The sequence below is a fragment of the Phoenix dactylifera genome, chromosome 5 (genome assembly GCF_051530095.1).
Source record: "Phoenix dactylifera cultivar Ajwa chromosome 5, Ajwa_hap1_PhDact_Kaust_v1.1, whole genome shotgun sequence".
Lineage (NCBI taxonomy): Eukaryota > Viridiplantae > Streptophyta > Magnoliopsida > Arecales > Arecaceae > Phoenix > Phoenix dactylifera.
The window spans coordinates 25,913,434-25,933,332 of record NC_143194.1 but is presented as its reverse complement, the minus strand read 5'-3'; the positions used below and the strand labels follow the sequence as shown (position 1 = coordinate 25,933,332).

The 19,899-nt window shown below is 38.5% G+C and overlaps 2 protein-coding genes across 3 annotated transcripts; both read left to right on the top strand.

Annotated features, from left to right (window-relative positions):
- Positions 1-1,489: 1,489 nt before the first annotated feature.
- LOC103712894 (uncharacterized) lies at positions 1,490-10,405 on the top strand. The gene is made up of 10 exons (XM_008799591.6): positions 1,490-2,121; positions 2,229-2,366; positions 5,949-6,137; positions 8,351-8,488; positions 8,602-8,723; positions 8,812-8,944; positions 9,036-9,165; positions 9,303-9,382; positions 9,488-9,622; positions 9,816-10,405. Exons 1-10 carry the CDS (start codon positions 1,633-1,635, stop codon positions 10,044-10,046), a joined length of 1,785 nt encoding a protein of 594 aa, XP_008797813.3. The 5' UTR covers positions 1,490-1,632; the 3' UTR covers positions 10,047-10,405.
- Positions 10,406-14,402: 3,997 nt separating this feature from the next.
- Positions 14,403-19,868, top strand: LOC103712893 (protein MAO HUZI 4, chloroplastic-like). 2 transcript variants are annotated; one of them, XM_008799589.6, is made up of 6 exons: positions 14,403-14,555; positions 14,744-14,930; positions 18,847-18,947; positions 19,075-19,203; positions 19,289-19,377; positions 19,580-19,868. In XM_008799589.6, the coding sequence occupies exons 1-6, from the start codon at positions 14,508-14,510 to the stop codon at positions 19,716-19,718; spliced, it is 693 nt and encodes a 230-aa protein (XP_008797811.2). In that variant the 5' UTR covers positions 14,403-14,507; the 3' UTR covers positions 19,719-19,868. The 2 variants fall into 2 exon arrangements, with proteins under 2 accessions (XP_008797811.2, XP_089786900.1); XM_089930774.1 differs by having other exon boundaries at positions 14,415-14,555; positions 14,794-14,930.
- Positions 19,869-19,899: the final 31 nt, after the last annotated feature.

Below are 19,899 nucleotides of genomic sequence, written 5' to 3'. Positions count from 1 at the left end.
CTATAAAATATTATTTTGTGAAAAATATAGTTTTATGCAATGAAGAAATGATGGATGAGATGACGCTTAGAGAAAACAAAAAATAAATAATTGCATAAAAATAATAAAATCTAGTGCAAATGCATGAGTCATGGATAGATATAGGACTAAATTAATTTTGCTATATATAAATATGGTAGTTTTGAGGAATATTTACACTTGTTTGTCTTTTGGATTGCCAATTTTTTTTAATTGTTTTTTTGGTAAGTTTTATTTGTAAGCACCTACCATAGCAAGACTCTTGTTATCAATTACAAGAACGTTGTGAGAGCTCCGAGGGCATAATTTGATCAATTATATGGTATAATAAAAATATGGTCCATATATTACTCAAAATGATTTAAAGAAAAAGGAATATAGAACAACTAGTTTGCCTTTATATGAGAAAAGGGGATAGCAGACGAAGTTAAATAGAAATAGAAATACATCCAATAATATCTCGAGCACATGATGCTATGGAAACATAGGATACATTGGACTTACCAAAGGATTGCCTCCAACTTTGTGAGGTAATGGGATTACGTTATATATTTTCTTCTCCATCACTAAACTATTTTAGCATTAAATATATTTGGCCTAGACTTTGATGTTTGCTATTCTTTTTGTTACCCAGTAAAGTGTCTATTTTGCATATTATATGTCAATAGTATGTATAAGATACATTGCATGTGCACATGATTCATTGTATAGCTTAAAAGCGATGGATAGCCAATATGTTGGGCCTAACTTGGCTCTTATTATAAATAATATTTCATAAATATTTTTAATTTGTGTATAGCATTACTTTCAAATATTGAAGTGATGATGCATCCAATTGCATGGCAATTAAGCAGCATAGTTTATTATTAAATTAAGCAAGAAAAATACTTGTTGCTTTTGATGATCTTATCAGAATACTTCTCCATAATTTCATTTGTGCCTTTAAGGTATGGAAATTGACTTCCTTAATTAACTATTTTCTCAACCAAAATGTTAAAAATTAATAATTATTTTTTAAACCTTTTATTTTCTATGCGGGTCTACAACATATATCAATTAGGATTTTCACGTATAATCCTATAATCATGTTTCTGGATATTGATCTAGATTTTCGTATCTCAAGGGTAACTAAGAAACAAACCAAACAAATATTTGGCTTACATGGAGAATTTTGAGAATCAAATGTATGCTTCAACTATTTTTTTAAAATCAAATTATATATTCTTAATATTATATTCATTCATAAACTAATATTTCTCATTAGATATATTACATTTTCATTCAGAATATCAAGTTCAATAAAAAAATAATTTTTGAGAATATTCTAGAAAAAGATAACTAAAGATATGGTGACCAAAAGATATACTTCAAGTGAAAAAGAAAGAAAAATAAAAAAAAAAACTAATTATCAGTGACTTCAAAGTAAGTGGCTCCCCATTTTAGATGACGATCCGAATTAGAACACCCGTCCGAAGGGGGAGCCTTCCCCCTCTCTCCGCGCCTGCTCCTATATAAAGGATAAACAGCCCCCCAACCTCCGTCCGTGGTCTCCTCTCCCCCTCTTTTCTCTAACTCTTGCCGTCAAACCCCAATCAAGAGCGCCCACCCCTACCCATGGAGGACACTTTCGGTTCCCCCATCGTGGATGAGTCCTCCTCGTCCGGCGCCGCCGCTTCGGCGGAGGACCCCGACCACGGCTGGCAGAAGGTCACCTACGCCAAGCGCCAGCGGCGCCTGCAGAACGCCGCCGATCCCGACCGCAACCGCTCCAACGGCCTCCACCTCGCCGGAGATCGCCCCCACGTCTTCGCCTCCGTCGAACAGAAGGCGCAGGAGCGCCGCCGCGCCCTCGAGGCTGCCGCTGCCGCCGCCGCGGCGGCCTCCGAGGCCGGCGCTGGGGCTCCCAGATCGAAGACCGCAGCCGCCGCGTCCGACGATGATGACGATGATAGCGGTGCGGAGGCCCCCCGCGGGGGACAGGACAACGGGGAGGTGGCCAAGAAGGTGAAGCAGAAGAAGCCTAAGAAGCCGAAGGTCACGGTCCAGGAGGCCGCCGCCAAGATCGATGCTGCGGATCTTGGCGCATTTCTGGTCGAAGTATCGGTGAGAATTTGATCTGATTGGGTTTTGGGACCGAAGTCTCCGTTTATTGCTGCAAAGATCGAATCTTTGGAATAAATTTATCCCCTCCCCCCTCTTTTTTTTCGCAGGCTTCCTATGAATCGCAACAGGATATTCAACTCATGCGGTTCGCCGATTACTTTGCGCGATCCTTTGCCCCGGTCAGCGGATCGCAATTCCCATGGACCAAGATGTTCAAGGAGTCCCCTGTTTCCAAGATCGTTGATGTGAGTTCGCTCTGCTTCTTGTGGCATGAATTTTTGACAAAACATAGTTATTATAATTATTATAATTTTGAAAAGGTTCTGGGTTATAGTCTTTTGTTTTTTAATGAAATACTATGCATGCATTAGTTGGGTCTACAGACCAATACCTTGAAGACGGCATGCATCATGAATAGTTGATTTGAAAAGGTTTCTCTTATATTTGATGTTTATATTTCTTGAATATACTGTAGTTATTATTTTCAACTTGCATATGCCAATTTGGATTTGTTGTTCCTGAATTCCAACACATCTGCAGACGTCTATAGCTAAGAACCTGAATTAAGGTATGACAATATATCACATTATGTAAATCTAGTGTGATCCAGGTCATTGTAGACAGGAGTTGGTAGATCTGCTCAAAATGATGGAACTCAAAGCCATATGGAGAAACCGAGCAAGAAATATTCTAGTGCCTTCTTTAAAAGAAAAGTAACATGGATTTATTGGGAAAATTTTCTCTTAATGCATCAATTTGGTGCATATGCTTGCCTAATATACAATTTTTTTCCTCAAGGACAAGAAGATAAGAACTTTTATGTATTAAGGGGCTATTTGGCTACGTATTGTTTGTTCTCACTAAAAGGATTGTTTTATATAGATTGATTTTTAGGAAAGTTTCAATCAAGGTTCGCCAAACCTGTATTGCGGCTCGTACATGCCGGTGAGTAGTTCAGTACGGCACTGGTATGTACCCTACCAAGTTGGAGCATGCTGAACCAAGGGGATGGAGAGGGAGGGGGATGGAGGAAGAGATAGAGAAGGAGGGGGGGGAGGGGAGCGAGGGAGAAAGCAAAGGAGGAAGAGGGAGGGAGGGAGAGGCAGGGGAGAGAGAGAGGGAGAGGGAGGGGGCTCATATAGAGGGAGAAGATGGAGAAGGAGAGGGAGGGGGGGGATAAAGAGGGAGTGGGCTCACGTAGTGGGAGAAGAGGGAGGAGAGGGGGAAACAAAGAGAGGGATGCAGGATGAGGGAAGGTTATAAACCGAATTGACTCACCGAATTATCTCGATATGGTGTCAGTTCGGTGCAAGTCGAATCGCGTGATTCGGCTATTGCTGGACTTGCAATTATTGGTTATGGATTGGTGGAGCTGTTTAGGTTACTTCTAATGCTTTGATGTGTCACATGCTGAAATAGGAGCTTAAGTTTGAGTTTGCGTCACCATTTTAGCAGCTAGACAATATAATGCTGCTTAATTTCTTGATAGCCATGGATGATCTGAAAGGAATCATTTTTAGAACAAGCTCATTATCTTTTATTGTGTAACACTTCTCTCGATTAGAAAGGTCTAGTTTGAGCATAGTTGCCCAACCTCGATTATGTAGCATTTGGGTGACCATGATAATTTAATCCAGTCTTGATCAACCATTAACAACCATGTGTTGGAGGTTGAATGCTGTTGACGATGGTTGGCCTTGTTTGACTATAATGCAGATGAATGGCCAAGATAATCTGAGCTTACTTGCTAGGAGATCCATTTCACATGCAATGTGTTTGTTCTCAAGACACAAGTCCTAGAAATGGTTTTTATTTGCTTTCTTGGGAGGGGGAAAGGGTAGGAAACATACAGGCAAACACTCAATAGACATAGTAAACCTTTAAACAGTATGGCTAAATAAAAATGACAAAGGAAACTACTGCTAGCCTCTTTCAATGCATTTTTGCATGTGTTCCTCAAGTATTTCATGAGTGTTCCTGTTTGTTTCTCAAAATGCTCATTTTCCTATTTTTTGTGTTTTGTTTCTCACACGTTTACTATGAGTAGAAAGTATGAAGTATGAAAATAACTTGTCATCCATGATTGTAATCAGACATAATTGGTCATGGATATAAAACATAGATTGTTTATGACCATAATACCTGCTGTTTCTGATCTTACCAATTTGGCAGGTGGTTGACCAAGTTATGGAAGTTAGTGTATAGTTTGTTTTGGCCTATATTCTTGCAGCATAATTGTCTCTTTGGTGGGGCATGGTTGAACCGCTTTGTTTAGCTTTGAGTCTTGTTGACTCTGACAAGTATTATTGACCAGCTAATGTCTCTAATGTGGAAAAGGAATGAGTCAAGATTCAGTTTAGCTGCTAGGGCTTTTTGCTTGCCAAATAATAATAACTGATAAAAGCCTTTATTGACAACAGAATCCAATAGATGATGGCCTAAGATGATATCTAGGTTGCTCAAGGGACTTTAGCAGAAAGAAATATACTTATCCTAGTTTATTTATTTTTCTTTTCTTCTCTAAGATTTTCTGTATATATTTATATATATTTACATGTATATGCATCTAAGGCCTTTGAGGCTAAGGAATGCTCGGGTCAAGTTACAAATCTAACAGATGGATGAATTTAGATATCATTGGTTTTAACAGGTGATATGACATAATATGAAATAAAATCCTCATGGAGGTAATTGCAGGACATTTGCTGACAAGTTAGCTTAAGAGAAAATTGAAGCTTATATTAGACGAAGTGCATGTTCAAGTAAATTTTGTTTTAAGAATCAAGAAGTGGAAGCAAGTGAAGCTTTTGGAAGAGCTGGAGAAAGCTAATTCACACTGCATATGGACTGGATTTGGGTTCACGACTGTGCAAGGAAATGCTGTGCATGGATGCTTATCAACTGCTTACTAGCATGGTCAAGAGCAAAGTCTCTGTGCATGTGCTATCTTGTGCATAAATCCTGGTGTGCCAATGAATGGCAGATGGGTGGCTGTGCATGGGTATTTTAGTGTGCAGTTATGCTCCCAAGATTTGTCCCACAGCACATTTCTATGGTTTATTTTTTTTTCGTGGTCTAATAAATCAAAATTGGGGCTAAATAAAATCCTACCTGTTTCTGTTCATATGATAATTTTGTGAATGTAATCATAACCTCACAAAGAATTGTTATCTATGGACTGATGACTGACTTCTTACACTCTAGCTACATGTTCTCCTCTCCACTTAATTAGTTTCTGTGAATTTGTATTTTTTGTTCTGTCATGTGGGGCTTTTTGCATCCATTTCTGTAGCACAAAATCAAGCCGCACATTTTCCCTTTCTCAGCTTTCATATCTAAATGGACAAAAAGGATAACACCTTTATGTTTTAACTCGTAACATTTTGATCTTTTAAGCTGTTGGCGGTTTGATTACTGTGGGTGCCTTTTTTTGTGATGCTGGTTTTCAATGTTGGTTTTTGGCAGCAGACTTGCGAACATCTTGTTCTAACTGTCTTTACCCGATATTTTACACTTGACGTGGAGCGATATTGCTTATTTCTCAGTTTACAAGTTACTTACATGCCTTCTCTTTCACCAAGTTTATATCATCATTAGCATTTTGTTCATTTGATTCTAACTGCATGTAACTGTCTGAAATATGTTAACCTGCACCTGATAACTCTTTTATAATGTTGTCATTCACTTTTTGAGGTTATAGTTATTAAGATCTTAAAACTATATCAGATCTACGAAAGAGAGTGTTAGATGCATTAGAATTTTTTGCTTTCAATCTGCTTCTTCAGTTTAAAACAAGAAATCTAATCACCTTCATTTGTCTGCAACAGATTCCTCTTTGCCACATATCTGAATCTGTTTATAAGACATCAGTTGATTGGATTGCTCAGAAATCCACAGATGCACTTGGTGATTTTGTTTTCTGGTGTCTGGATGCCATCCTCGCTGACCTGGCAAGTCAACAAGCGGCTGCTAAAGGCTCAAAAAAATCTGTTCAACAGTCTCCAGCAAAGGCTCAGGTGAACATTCAACACACCTTGCAGCTTTACGAAATGTGCTAATAGCATGATCCGAATAGCTAATGAGGTTTAGTAAATTTAGAACTGATGCAAAGGCAGGGAGCAGCTTAAACTATATACATGAAGTTCTTTTTTTGATGATAGAAAACAATAGGTGGGATGAAGTTAACCAGCTGAGAAGGCGAGAAATCAATTTTAATTTGTCCAATATGCTGAATGGCTTATTCACAAATTTTCTACTATTTTTTATGATAAAAACTACCTAATTTTCACTCTTGATATTTTTATGCAGCTTGCCTGGAAACATTTCCAATTTCTTGTATTTGTTTTACTTCCCTATATATTGCAACAATGAACAATGTTTGAGCACTCAGGGCCATCTTGACAGTTGACAATAAACTTGAAAAAAAGTTTATCTGATGCATGCAGTCACGAAGGTTATGAATTTGACTTATATACAGAAGGCAGATCTTTTCAAACATTATTATTAGCTCATATATGTAGGTAAATAAAAAGAAGAAGCAGGCATTAAGGCCAAATTCCTAACTCCTTATCTTAATCGTATTTAAACAGATATGGTGTTTACTGTTGGTTGAAGAGATAAGTTGGACAAAAAAATGTTATGCATTAAAAAATAGAATACGAGATGCTAAGACATTGACCAATTACACTGAGGAAACAGAGTGCTCCATGTAGCATCCTAAAGTGGACACTAACCAATTAGCATCCTTCTAGTCTTTTTTATTGAGAATATATATTTAATATAAATTTGCCTGAAAGCTAATTTTTTAATTTCCCATATTCCTTTTCTTTCTTGTCTGTTTTTTCTTCATTCTTTATTTTGACCTTTTCTTTGTTTCATCTAACAATTCTTTGATTCTTCCCCTTTTATTAAACTCTTCTTTATTAGCCAATCAGTTAGTTCTTTTACATGTCTCTTGAGAAACGAGAGGGGCCTGTACAAGTCCTTTATATTCTGCACACATCTTTCAACCATCTGAGGTTTGCTTGAGAAACACCGTGGAAATCATCCTTATTTTCCATCACTGCATGTATGCGGTATTTAATTGATCTATTGAGAGGCTATGAGAGCAAGTTCAACTTAGTGCTCAGTATGCTTCAACTGTCATCCACATAAAGCAATTTGTTTGTAAGTGTATGTATATAAACACACATATACACAATGCACACATACATATATAATCATATCACAAGGCATAGATTTTTTTTTTATTTGTGTCTTGGGTTATGAAGTCCAATTTAGCATTCAGTATGCCTTCAAATTACCATCCGCGTCGAATTTTTATAAATTTAAATTTTACTAAAGAAATTATGTAAACTTTGATCAGCAAAACATTTTTTTTTGTGTTTTGTGTTTTTTTTTCTTTTTTTTTTTTGGGGGGGGGGGGGGGGGGGGGGTTGTTGGGGGATGCATGAAGGATCAGTCCTATGGATAATGTAGTCTATAGCATTCAGTATGCCTTCAAATTGCCATCCACGTCAAATTTTTATAAATTTAAATTTTACTAAAGAAATTATGTAAACTTTGATCAGCAAAGCAATTTTTTTGTGTTTTGTGTTTTGTGTTTTTTTTACTTTTTACTTTTTTTTTTGGGGGGGCATGGGGGTGTTGGGGGATGCATGAAGGATCAGTCCTATGGATAATGTAGTCTATAGCATATTTTATGTACTTTATGATTACTGTAACACTGTTTCTGACCTTTCTGTTCCAAATTGTTGGGATCTGGCTTGATTACTAGGGTTATGGCAAGTGTAGTTCTCATGTCATTCTATTATGCTTGACTAAGTTCACTTTAGAGTTTAATAACTCAGCTATAAATAAGTTGGGTGTTTGAAAAGTTAATAGCATGTCTACAGACTGACATATGATTTAAAGTTTTGGCTGTGGTTTTGTTCACACTGTTAAAGTTAAGCAAGCCATGCGAACTTGTACATATTGAAAAAGAATATATACATTAGATAGTTTTTGACAACTATAATTTAATCTGTAATTGCAGTCACAGAGTTTTTGAACTGAACTTAGGACATGAGTTTCCATAAATTTTGCTTCATAGAGTTATGACATGAAATATTTTGGTTTTTTGATGTTTATAAAAACATAAACTCAACTTATTTATTGTGAAAAAATTAATGACAAATAACTAGTTAGAATATATTATTAATATCATTGTACATAACACTACCAACTGCAGGTTGCAATATTTGTTGTTCTGGCGATGACGTTAAGGCGGAAGCCTGACATATTGATAAACTTTTTGCCAAGACTAAGAGAGAACCCCAAATATCAAGGACAAGATAAACTTCCAGTTATAGTTTGGGCGATTGCTCAGGTAACATGTTGATTGCCTTTTCCCTTGTTTGACTGAAGGAAACAAGCTGTCATTATATCTGCTGTCATATAAACCGATAAGATTTTTTTTTTTTTTTTTTTTTTTTTAAACAGGCTTCTCAGGGAGATCTTGTCATAGGGATGTATTTATGGGCACATTACCTGTTGCCTCTGATTTGTGGAAAATCAAGTGGGAATCCACTATCTAGGGACTTGCTTTTGCAGTTGGTCGAAAGGTTAGCCTCAGGAAAATTGTAGTTCTAGTGACATATCTGCCATCTTCACGTGCTTGGAATGCTAGCTTCTTTTGCATTTCGTTTGCAGATTTTTGTCAGTGCCAAAAGCTCGACCTATCTTATTGAATGGTGCTGTCAGAAAGGGGGAACGTCTAATACCACCTGTTGCACTTGATCTGCTGATGCGAGCTACATTTCCTAATCCCAGTGCTCGAGTCAAGGCATGTTATCCTTTTGCATGAAAGCTTTGCCATCTTCTTGGTTGCACACAGTTGGAGTTGGGCATTTTTAATAAACATGTAACTTATGCAGGCTACGGAGAGGTTTGAGGCGGTATATCCTACTCTTAAGGAGCTGGCTCTTGCAGGTTCTCCTGGGACTAAAGCTACAAAACAAGCAGCGCAACAGCTTTTGCCTGCTGCTGTCAAAGCTATGCAAGAAAGTATGGGAAATTGGTGGTGTTGGATTGTAAATATGTTCGCATTATCATGTTTTATGTCAATATTTCTGATCTGTAAGGAAGCAATATATATAAAACTTAATATCAATAGTGATGATAATTAAAATCATTCTTTGCAGACAATCCAGAACTAACCAGAGAAGCTACTGATACTTTTATCTGGTGTTTGACTCAAAATGCTGACTGTTACAAGCAGTGGGTGAGTGTTCCTATTCCATTTTTGAACTTTCTTCCAATAATATTGACTTGTCTAAGTAACCCTCAATAATTATTGCTTAATCTGGTGTTGAAATAACGATATCAGGAAAAACTTCACTTGGACAATGTGGATGCTAGTGTTGCTGTTCTACGAAAATTGTCTAGCGAGTGGAAGGATTACTCAACAAAACTCTCTCCTCCTGTTGCTCTGCGGGAGATGCTGAAGCACCTAAGGGCTAAGGTAAGCAACTTCATTGATGCTCTATTTATGGATGGGCAGTTGAATCCTAGATTTTCATTGTTGTGAAACTTGAATCTGTGTTTCAACTTTTTCAACATGAATTGCAAATATGCTGTCATTTTGGTTTTAGTTGGTGTCCGATGTTACAATGCAAGCCCAATTTGTTAAGAGGCACTTCTGTTTTGTCATGCAGAATGAGGAAGCTCTAGCTGGGGTTGTGGATTCCAGCAAGCAAGCATCCATTAAAGATGCAGACAAGTACTGCAAGGTGATCTTGGGAAGGTTAACACGGGGCTTTAGCTGCTTAAAAGTTGTTTGTGTGTTCTTGCTTGCAGGTGCCGTTGGTTTTGCTGTATCTCCAAACATGGACTCCTGGGACTGGAATAAGATCCGTGAGACGTTTGGTTCCCTTCAGTCTTTCTGAACATAACATAATGCCTAGTTAACCTAATCTGTCCACCAGTCAAAAGAGTAACAGAGCAGGAAATCAGTTCCAAAATCAACGGCAATCATTTGCTTTTCCTTTTCATCCTTGGAAAAGTGTTCTGAGGAAGTACTGTTAGTAATGTTAAAGTTGTTGAGCGAGGGGAGGTTTAGGTAGTTTTCTTTTAGGACTTTTTTATCTCCTTTTGCAGCAAAGGATGAAGAGTTGTTTTGTTTTGATTTTAATTGCTGCTGCTGTCCTCAGGAATTCTTTTGATTAATTGGTTGTTCTGTGCCTCTTGTTACCTGATATGGTGGCCCAATATTCATTTCTTGGACGTAGCAGCTTTTTCCATGTCATTCTATGAGTTAAATCTTGATGTTTTTGTGATCTCTGTTGGAATTTCATTGTTCATTAGCAGTGATCGTTTGTGTGATTACCGGCTAATTCTATGGAGATCAATTCCAGGAGGGAGCAGGCTTGTGGCCCTTGACTATCAAATTTGCTAATCCAATCAGTTGGAATGCCGTTTAATTTGAGCCTGCAAGGCAGGCCTACTTTGCCTCGAGGGAAATGGTAAGTCGGTCACAAAGGTTCATGAAACTTCCCCGCACATCCTTTGCAGGCATTAAGGACATCTGAACCCAGTTCATCGACAGCTGGTGGGAATCTCCGGTCCAGTAGAAAGAAGGTTTAGTTTCACCCTCTAACAAGGCATACTGAACTGATATATGCATCGTCTCAAGCGTGGATTGTTTGTCAAACTTATATTCCTTGCTGAACCAAAATCTTATTCATTGCATGAGATCTTAGCGAGCCAAATTTTTGCCGAACATGAGCTGCTTGGACGCTAGTAGATCCATTTTGGAAGGAAAATTTGGTAATTTGCAGATTTTTTTTTCTTCATGTTAATCTGCAGCAAATCAGAAAGTAACAGATGCAAACGATTTGTCAGATCATTAACAAATTCTGATTTGGTGGCATGGAAATTTTCTTTGGGGGCCATCATTTCTCATCTGACATGCGTTGGATCTGCACCTGGCGCTGCGTTTCAGGTAAAAATTCGGTGCTTTCAACATTATTCAGTGTTGGGTTGCAGTTGGGCTTTTGAGTTTTATTTTAGCTGTTATGAAAGCTCTGATCCATCCTTCGTTCGCCTTGGGTCCTTCTGAATTCCTGAGCATTGATATGATGATGTTGTTAACTTGGAAAGAGCTCACTTTCTCTCGGTGCACGCTGCACCAATTCCTTCTCCTGTCCCTTTACTTAGGTCGATGGGTTGGATCAGCTATATCATCGACTCAGCTAATCAGCGTCTGGTCAAGATAATGGCCAGACGAGAAACTGGCCCATAAATTATATCTGCCCATGTCACTTGGATTGTGCTCAATCACACTATTCCAAACCTAAAAGCTTGGAGTCGTCGGTTAAATACCTGGATTACTATACGGAATGTTCAGCGGGATTCAGTGATGGACAGTCGGTGGTATCCATTTCTTCTCATACTTTTTCCAACCAAATCTCGAAGACGAGGTGGTAAAGGTTTCACCGACGATACAGTCGTGGCACGATGGCTTTCTCACTACTGGCCTCTAAACATACTCTCTTGAGGGCCTTTCTTTGTTTGTTTGCACTCCAACGGACTTTGGGGGCCTTTGGATTGCATGTGCCCATGCTTTTCTTCGTTCCGACACACTATGGGCTAAACTGGTAAGGGCGAAGTACAAGTTTTGTGGTTCCTGGTTCCCATACAAAAACCCCGTGGGATGCTCCCCGATATGGAGCAAAATCTGCAGCTACGGACCTACGGTTGGATGGCAATGGCACACAGGGCAATGTCTTGTGTGTTCCTTGGCTAGCGCCCATCCCTCTTAATCATTGACCGACCTTCATTAAAATGGATGTTAATTTATCTGATCTTTGTGTGGATGATTTGCTGACAAACGATCGTAAATGGGATGCTTCTCAGTTGGCTTTGTGTTTTAGTGATGAAAATGATGACCCAGATCCCTTTGGCGCAAAGAACCTACCTAGTCTGATCAGCTTGGTTGGGGGGGCTTACCAGGTGATAACATGAATTTCAAATGGGTTTGGAAGCTGGATGTTCTTATGTGGGTTAAGTTTTTTTTGTTGGAAACTGTTGAAGCTAAAAATTCCATGCAAAAGTATTTTGTGCGGTAGAGGCATCCTTCCATGTGAGCTTCTAATTGGGACTTGCATCCGCACCAACTTGAGGACTGCCAAGATCTCATTGTGGCCTGCCCTTTTGCTGCTCGCTGTTGGAGCCTGTTGTCTGAGCCGCGTGCTCTTGGATTTGTTCCTTCGTCTTTGCCGGATCTGGTGAATTTTTGTAACCACATCCAAGGTAGAGAAAGGGATTCAATCCATTACTGCATGCATGGCATGGATTATTTGGTCCGCCAGAAATTAGAGGCTATTTCATGCATTGCAGTCTTCACCGGCAGATTTGGCAAGGAGTACCCATCATCTTTTTACCAATATATTCAAGCATTAGATGTTGCATTCCTTTACTGATATATTCCAGAAATTAGATTGTGCTATGAACACTTTTGCTCACAATAGCGGAAGGGAAGGCGATGCAATTAGTGAGATACTGTGGAATTCATGCGGAGTTGGTTTATTTTCCCAGTGCCATGTCGGATGGGAAGTGGAGTCGGTCAATAATGTGGTGAAGCATGGTATTTTCCTTGCTTCAGTAGAAAAACAGTTTATAGCTTGCCCGTGGCCATACAAAGACGGGTAAAATGAGTTTTGGTATTTCCCAAACAAGCTTTACTTTTTATTTTTTTTATTTATTTCTCTCCTGAAGCAGAGGAGGTTTGGGGTGTTATTTACTTGCCAAACGGATGCCGGCATACCATATCGGCTGACACATAGGCGTGTTATTTTCTAATATTACTTTTTCCATATCATCCTAGTGTCATAAATTAGATGTTAATCAATTTTCCGGGGGCAAACGATCCTAAGTCTGGTGCTTGTTTGCTGCTTTTCCTCATGTTTCTGAAATGAACGATTCTGCACACGTATTATAAAAATACAAAAATAAAAATTTGGTGCACCCAGAAAAAATCTCTAATGGGCCGACACGTGTTAACTGCCGACTGGGGTTCTCAACGGAGCTGCTGCCCGCCACCCAACATCCAATCCCACCGGCCTTCCACCCAAATTCGGTGGCCTTCCCAGTCCCAGGGCAAGCGTGAAGAATGGGGAGGCATACACGTCTTCCGAGTCAGTATTTAAATATTTTATTTTAATATATTTAACAGTCCCATCAACCCTCCTAGTGGTGGTGGATGCATCAGCAACGGTGGTGCTACTACAGTTGTTTTTTTTTTATACGAGTGATGATGATCGTTGATACATTTTTACTATGAATATATTTAAAAAAATCAAAAAATAATAAGTCACACCAATCTATAGACTCCAAAAGTGATCAGCCACTCAATCTATCTATAATTTTATTGGCATATATATATATATATATATATATATATATATATATATATATATATATATATATATGATTTGAAAAGTAATGTTTTAGCATATTATGGTCCAAATATTTTAAATATTTTAAAGCAAACCCAATACGGTTTATGTTCACGGAAGTCACGCACAGATTCAATATATTCCATAAGGGTTACAACGATCTCTTTTCTCCATTGGAGATTGCATAATTAGGGCTTATAAGAGAGATCAAAATTTTTTTGGGTTTACAATAGAGATAGAACTCAAAAAACCTTATTAAGGTTTACAAAAGATCTATATTTATAGGTTTCCAACATATAGGTATCTTCTCTACAAAACCCTAAGTCAAAAGCTCATCTTGCCATCGTTTCAATTAATTCCGCGATCAGGAGTCGACTCGACTCCCGATAAATTCGAATCGACTCGAAAATCCTCGGATTAGTTCAAAAAACGGCACCGAAAACTGGCACGTTCTGTCTTTGAGTCGACTTTTTCAGTTTTGGAATCGACTCGAGCAGACTTCGAGTTGACTCGACTTCTGCAAGCAACCTGAAAAATACCTCTCTGTCTTTCTCTGCGGCACTTAGTGAGTAGACTCTTTTTAGTTCAGGAATCGACTCGATCAAACGTGACGTCGACTCCTGTAGCTTTAAAACTTTGCAGCTCTCTATTTTTACTGTGACACGTAGCGAGTCGGCTCTTTCATCCTTAGGGTCGACTTAAGCTTCACATGGGTCGACTCTTAGATGCTAAGAGTAGACTCTATTTAGCTGGTTCAAATAAATTTGAGTTAAAATTTAACCCAAGTCATTTCGAGTTTTGCGGCATCTTTCCTCGACATGTACCCTCTCTTTTGTTTATTTCTCCAAGTCCCACCGTCTCTCCCTCCCCCCACCGACGTCCCCCACTCCCCTACTTGTGTCTCATGCTGGTGCTGGCCCCTTCTGGACTCTCTGTTGTTTCCCATATAAAATGCCTCGCTTCTTCTGTTGCTCCTGCAACGCCCCCTTTTCCCCTCAGGTTCTCACCTCCTCTTACTCACCCTCCCCGCATTTCCTTTCTTCTGGATTCCCCCTTGGGGTCATCTTTTGGATATCTGGGATCTTTATTTCTGATCTCTTCATGCATAAAAATTTATTCATGTATCGGTTTCTAATTGGAACGCTTTCTTCTTGGCTTAATCTAGCTCGACACTTTTCTTTTTCTAGGCCACTGCGCCACTGAAAACTATGTCGCATTTACCAGTTGCTGGTTTTAGATATGCTCGCACCGGACCTGTTGCCCGACGGGAGGCTTTGGGCTTGAGAAGTAAGCTTGGAACTCAGTGGAGTCTTGGTCGGCCGAAAGTTTCAAGAATCATCTACCATAGGAGAGGATTTAGTCCGTCAGCTTCGGGTAATTCTCGGACTACCAACTACAATATTTTTTTTTTTTCCAGTCTAGCCATCATTTTTGCTTTCGTAAAGCTGGCTGCATTTGTTGTTGTTGCTGACATCCAGAGGGTATCATTCTATTGTTACCGTTGCTATGAGAATCTTTGCTGATATGTAGCATCTTGGTTTCTGCTAGCCCAATTCAACGCTTTCATGGACTAAGTTGGAAACCGAGTTGACTCTGGTTGCTATGTTAGAAGATTTTGACTAATTGATATCAGACCGACCACTTAACTATATCTTGATCACAAATTCTTAGACATACCCGTAACCTTAATCAATAAGCCCGGCCTTAGATGACTGGGGCTGTTTTTCTGAATTCTAATTTGCCATCATCATTGGAAACCTATGATGTTAAGATGTAAGCCCTTTTATAATTGATGAAGCTCCAGATTGAGAGTTGAGACTTCTTTGTGCCAAAAACCTTGAACTTTGACTTTGCGTCTTAAATGTCTCATCATTACAGGAAGAAACCATATACTTGTTCTGCTGACTAATGGATCCCTCCTATATCTATAGCTTCCATCCATCTTGGTTACTGGGTCAGGGCAAGAGTTATCATCTTTTAATTTCTGCCACCGCACGGAGCTTCCCTGACGATCACCTTGTTTTTTGCTAATTTATCATATGTGCAAGTTGGGTAGAATTTCTGATAATAAGCTGTATATAGCGTGCTGTTTTTAGGGGTCTATGCAATTCAATTAAAAATGTTATATGCATGGTAGTTGTACATGATATTGTTTTTAGGGGTCTCTGCAAGCCAATAAAAATTTCATATGCATGGTTCGATTAATTTCTCATGGTTTTTTGAACTTTGGAAAAATACGTTTAGTAATCTACGAGTTTTCTAAAGATATCTGTTATTATTTTCAACGTCCATATACAAGGCATTAAATACTTCATATTGCTAGAAGTGTGAGGATTTTTTTTTCCTCAAAATTTTAAATTAGATGGGCTTAGCTTTAGCGGTAGCATTTTCATGATTCCCTTCCCCACTTCAATGATGCTAATTTGCTTGTTTACCTGCTTCTGTCTTTCGTATCATTTTATCTGCTCATCTAACATCATCATTTCTTTTCTGGTCTTTCTTATATAGTTTTATTTTCTTTTCTTTATACCCTCCTAAATTTTTATCCACTATCTCATCTTGTCATCTTAACCATAAACATTTGTTTGCTCACATACTTGAGGAAAGATCATTTCTTCATGGTTGTTGTAATTCTTTAAATCAAGGATCCTTTTAAGAACTAATCTTTTTGAGGGAGAGGAAAAGGTGGAAGGGGATTGACTGCTGAGTACTGGCTTTTTCGTGCCGCTACAATTTGCAGGATGGTTCTGTTTAGGCAATACAGTATACTTAATGCATGCTGATTTTTAGCTATGATTTCTGACACAACAGGTTTGTTCACTAGTGTCATGTCTGTGAGTTTACAAACTTGGAGTTGATGGTTCTTTTAATTTTGCCTGCAAGGGGTACTGTGGTTGGCTGGGGCATATAGTACTTGTAAATGTAGTCATCAACTTTTGCTCGCAATTTCTGAGCTATTCAGCTGAGTTGGAACATCCTGCTTCACTGCAAAAAGTTGGATCCTTTCCACCCTTTGGACGTTGTAGTTATATTATGACCTGCTTTTTTTTCTTTCTTTCTTTCTTTTTTCATTGTAAGTTATTAGTTTACTCTTTTACTTTCTCTTTTACACTCTTTTTCAAGATAAATTTCGTTTGATCTTCATGATTTTGCATTAGTATTTTTATTGCTGATACTTTTGTGAACTGAGTTATCACTGGATGGTTGATACTGTTATGCATGGTTATGGAATCTGACTCATCCAAATGATTCTACAGTAATGTAGCAAATGTGAATTGAACAGTTCTAGACCCATTATAATAGTCCCAAATTTGCTATTACTCAGGCAAAATGCCACTTTCTTTATGTGCATTTCTGTAACTCAGGCAAAAGCTGGACCATATAAAACAGTCTATTGCCGGACAAAGATAGTTTAGGGAAATGACCCATCTATAGATGTGCTGACTTTTACCAAAGCTCCCACAGGTCCTCCTACTATGGGCTAGAGTTGATATGAAGATATCAACTAATTAAGAAAATAGTGGCTGCGAGAGGAGAACGCTTTAACAATAGTTAAATGGTTTAACATCTAACTTGGCAGCTCAGTAACAGTAAAGAATACCAAAACTATTGAGGATGAAGTTGGCAGAAACTTTGGTCAAGCTTATGAGCATGTAAGTCAAAATAATTTGGCTTTTAAAAGAGAAATTTGTAAAGACAACTGTGTCTATCATGAGAGGCTTAGAAGATGAAGGCGTGGCACTTGTGATGCCCAAAAGCTCTTCAACTTAAATAGGGGAGGAATCAAAACTGCCGCAATTCAGTTTTATTGAAAATGATCTAGGTCAAAAATTGGTACAAATAACTTCATGGAAAGAGGTAAGAGAAGTAGATGTCTCAACCATTCTTATTTATTTAAGGATGTTTAGGTGTCAACTGGTGAGTAAAGATGAGATTACCCTCATAAATTCTTATATTCATCTGTAAATGAAATAGTATCAGAACACACTCTAAGCTCCATGACAACAGCAATAATCAGTGAATGATGGAATAATATCGGAAATGTGATTTCTGGCGCTATACGGGATCAGGCAATAAGGAGTGGCCATAACTGCTAATGTAAGATCTGATGCCATGTTTACTTGAGAGATTGACTTGATCCAACTTCTGTGGTCTGGAATGTGTTTGCTGATATTGTCAAGAAGAAGATCCATAGGTTCTGGAAAATGTTTCATGGAAACAACCAAATTGGTTATGAAGATGAGAGGATGGCATCATGTCAATACAGGTTCTTTTTTTCCCCCAGGGGCTGTGTACGTGCATGTGCATGAGTGTTGTGGGTGGGTGTTGGGGGAAGCGGTTGGAGTGATGGTTTACATAAGGCCCATAGACAATGGGCTACACCTACACAGTACAGGGTAGCCATCCCACAAATTCTTCTAATCCTTGGAATGGCGGTGAAGGCGAGATTTGAACAAAGGTCTTTGGTACAATTATCAAGAGATATTAGCAACCTGGTAAGCTGACATCTTCCTATTGTGTACATCTAGTTCAACAGTACATGATCATGAATGAGTCAGAAATTCTGCACCATGGTGCTTTCTTGAAGCTTTCATGAAGTTTCCATGACTTCTTTCACTTGCACTCTATGAAACTTGAGGAAAAGTCTGTGTTTATGTATTTTCTTAATGTACAACAAAACATTTGCAATTTCATACTAACTTACTCTTTCATGTGTAGAATCCATGATATGACTCTAATAAGCAGGAGGAGGCTGAGCATAGAAATAAAAACACCAAAAACATAGGCATAAGCAATAAAATAGGTGATGCTCTCTTTTTGATGGTTATCGTTCTATATACTGATGTTTTCTGCCTCCTCTATTGTGAAACTACGGGAAGCAATCTGTCTAACAAGCACCTGGTTCCAGTGCTGGTTTTCATGTCCACATCAACATGAGACCTTTATCACATGAATTTTGCATGACACATGCAATATTTCATGGTCTCTGCAATGTAAAAAGAATGAGAGCAAGGCAAGATTTTAAGGACATTCTTCTCTAATATCTTTCACAAGACTATATCATATGTACGTTGCTCACATTCTGTTTTACATTTACTCTTATAAGAAAGAATTGTGATTTTGCATGGTCATTGAAATTTTTTTTCCTGAAGTAAGAATGTGCTGATCCTACTAGATGGCTAGCTCTATGCTAGGCGTTGCTGCTTTTTGACATCATGTTGCTGAGCACCAATCAACTTTTTATTTTTTGGTTTTTTCCACTGGAGAATAAAGATATTTACCATAACAGGGATTACGACTTCGCAAATTGCCAGCAGTGCTTTCACCTGGGGCACAGTTGCAGTTCTTCCATTCTACACTCTGATGGTTCTGGCACCTAATGCCAAACTTGTGAGTATAATTTGTAGATTTATGAAGTGAATATGATTTCAAATTGACCAGTGTATGAGCATCTCAATACATGCACGTTCTACTTGAATTTGTATATTGACTGGATTTCTTAATTGCCAAAACTCAGACTAAAAGAACTATGGAAAGCAGCACTCCTTTTGTTATTCTCGGAGTTCTGTATGCATACCTTCTTCATCTGTCATGGACTCCTGACAAATTAGGTTCGATGTTTGCAAGTAAATACTGGCTGCCAGAGGTTCGTATTCAGTTTATGCTGTACAGTCTTGAATTAATCCTTGCAGTATATCTTTGATCTGGCACATCTGTCATGCTATCTGCAGTTACCTGGCATAGCAAAAATGTTTACAAATGAAATGACTCTGGCTTCTGCATGGATTCACTTACTGGCTGTAGACCTTTTCGCAGCAAGGTCTGAATTTTGCTACTCTTCAAATCTTCTCTCTCCTTTTTGTGCTGCTTTCACTGCTCCCCTCAATCTCAAGTTCTGTTCAATCTCTACACCGAACAAAGTGAATGATGCATCATCTCCTATTTTTCTGTGTTTTGTATAGAGTAGCCCATTCTTTTTTCAGTACAGAAATTCTTATGCACCCTGCGTTTTTGTCATCCAGGCAGGTATTTCATGATGGTCTGAAGAACAAAGTAGAGACCCGACATTCAGTTTCTTTATGCCTTCTTTCCTGCCCGATTGGAATTGCTACTCATGCCATCACTAAGATGCTAACAAAGAGGGCAAATCGATCACATTGATGCTTAAATTTAGCTGAACATTTTTTTTCAGCAATTGTGTTAGAAGAATAATGGACATTTGAAATTATGCCACCCTATGCTCTAGTGGGGTTAATATTTGAGCTTGTAATACCAGATTTTTTTAATACATTATTTACTTGAACTGGCAAACTTCGATAGTGCTTGCTTTCCAGTTGCTGGT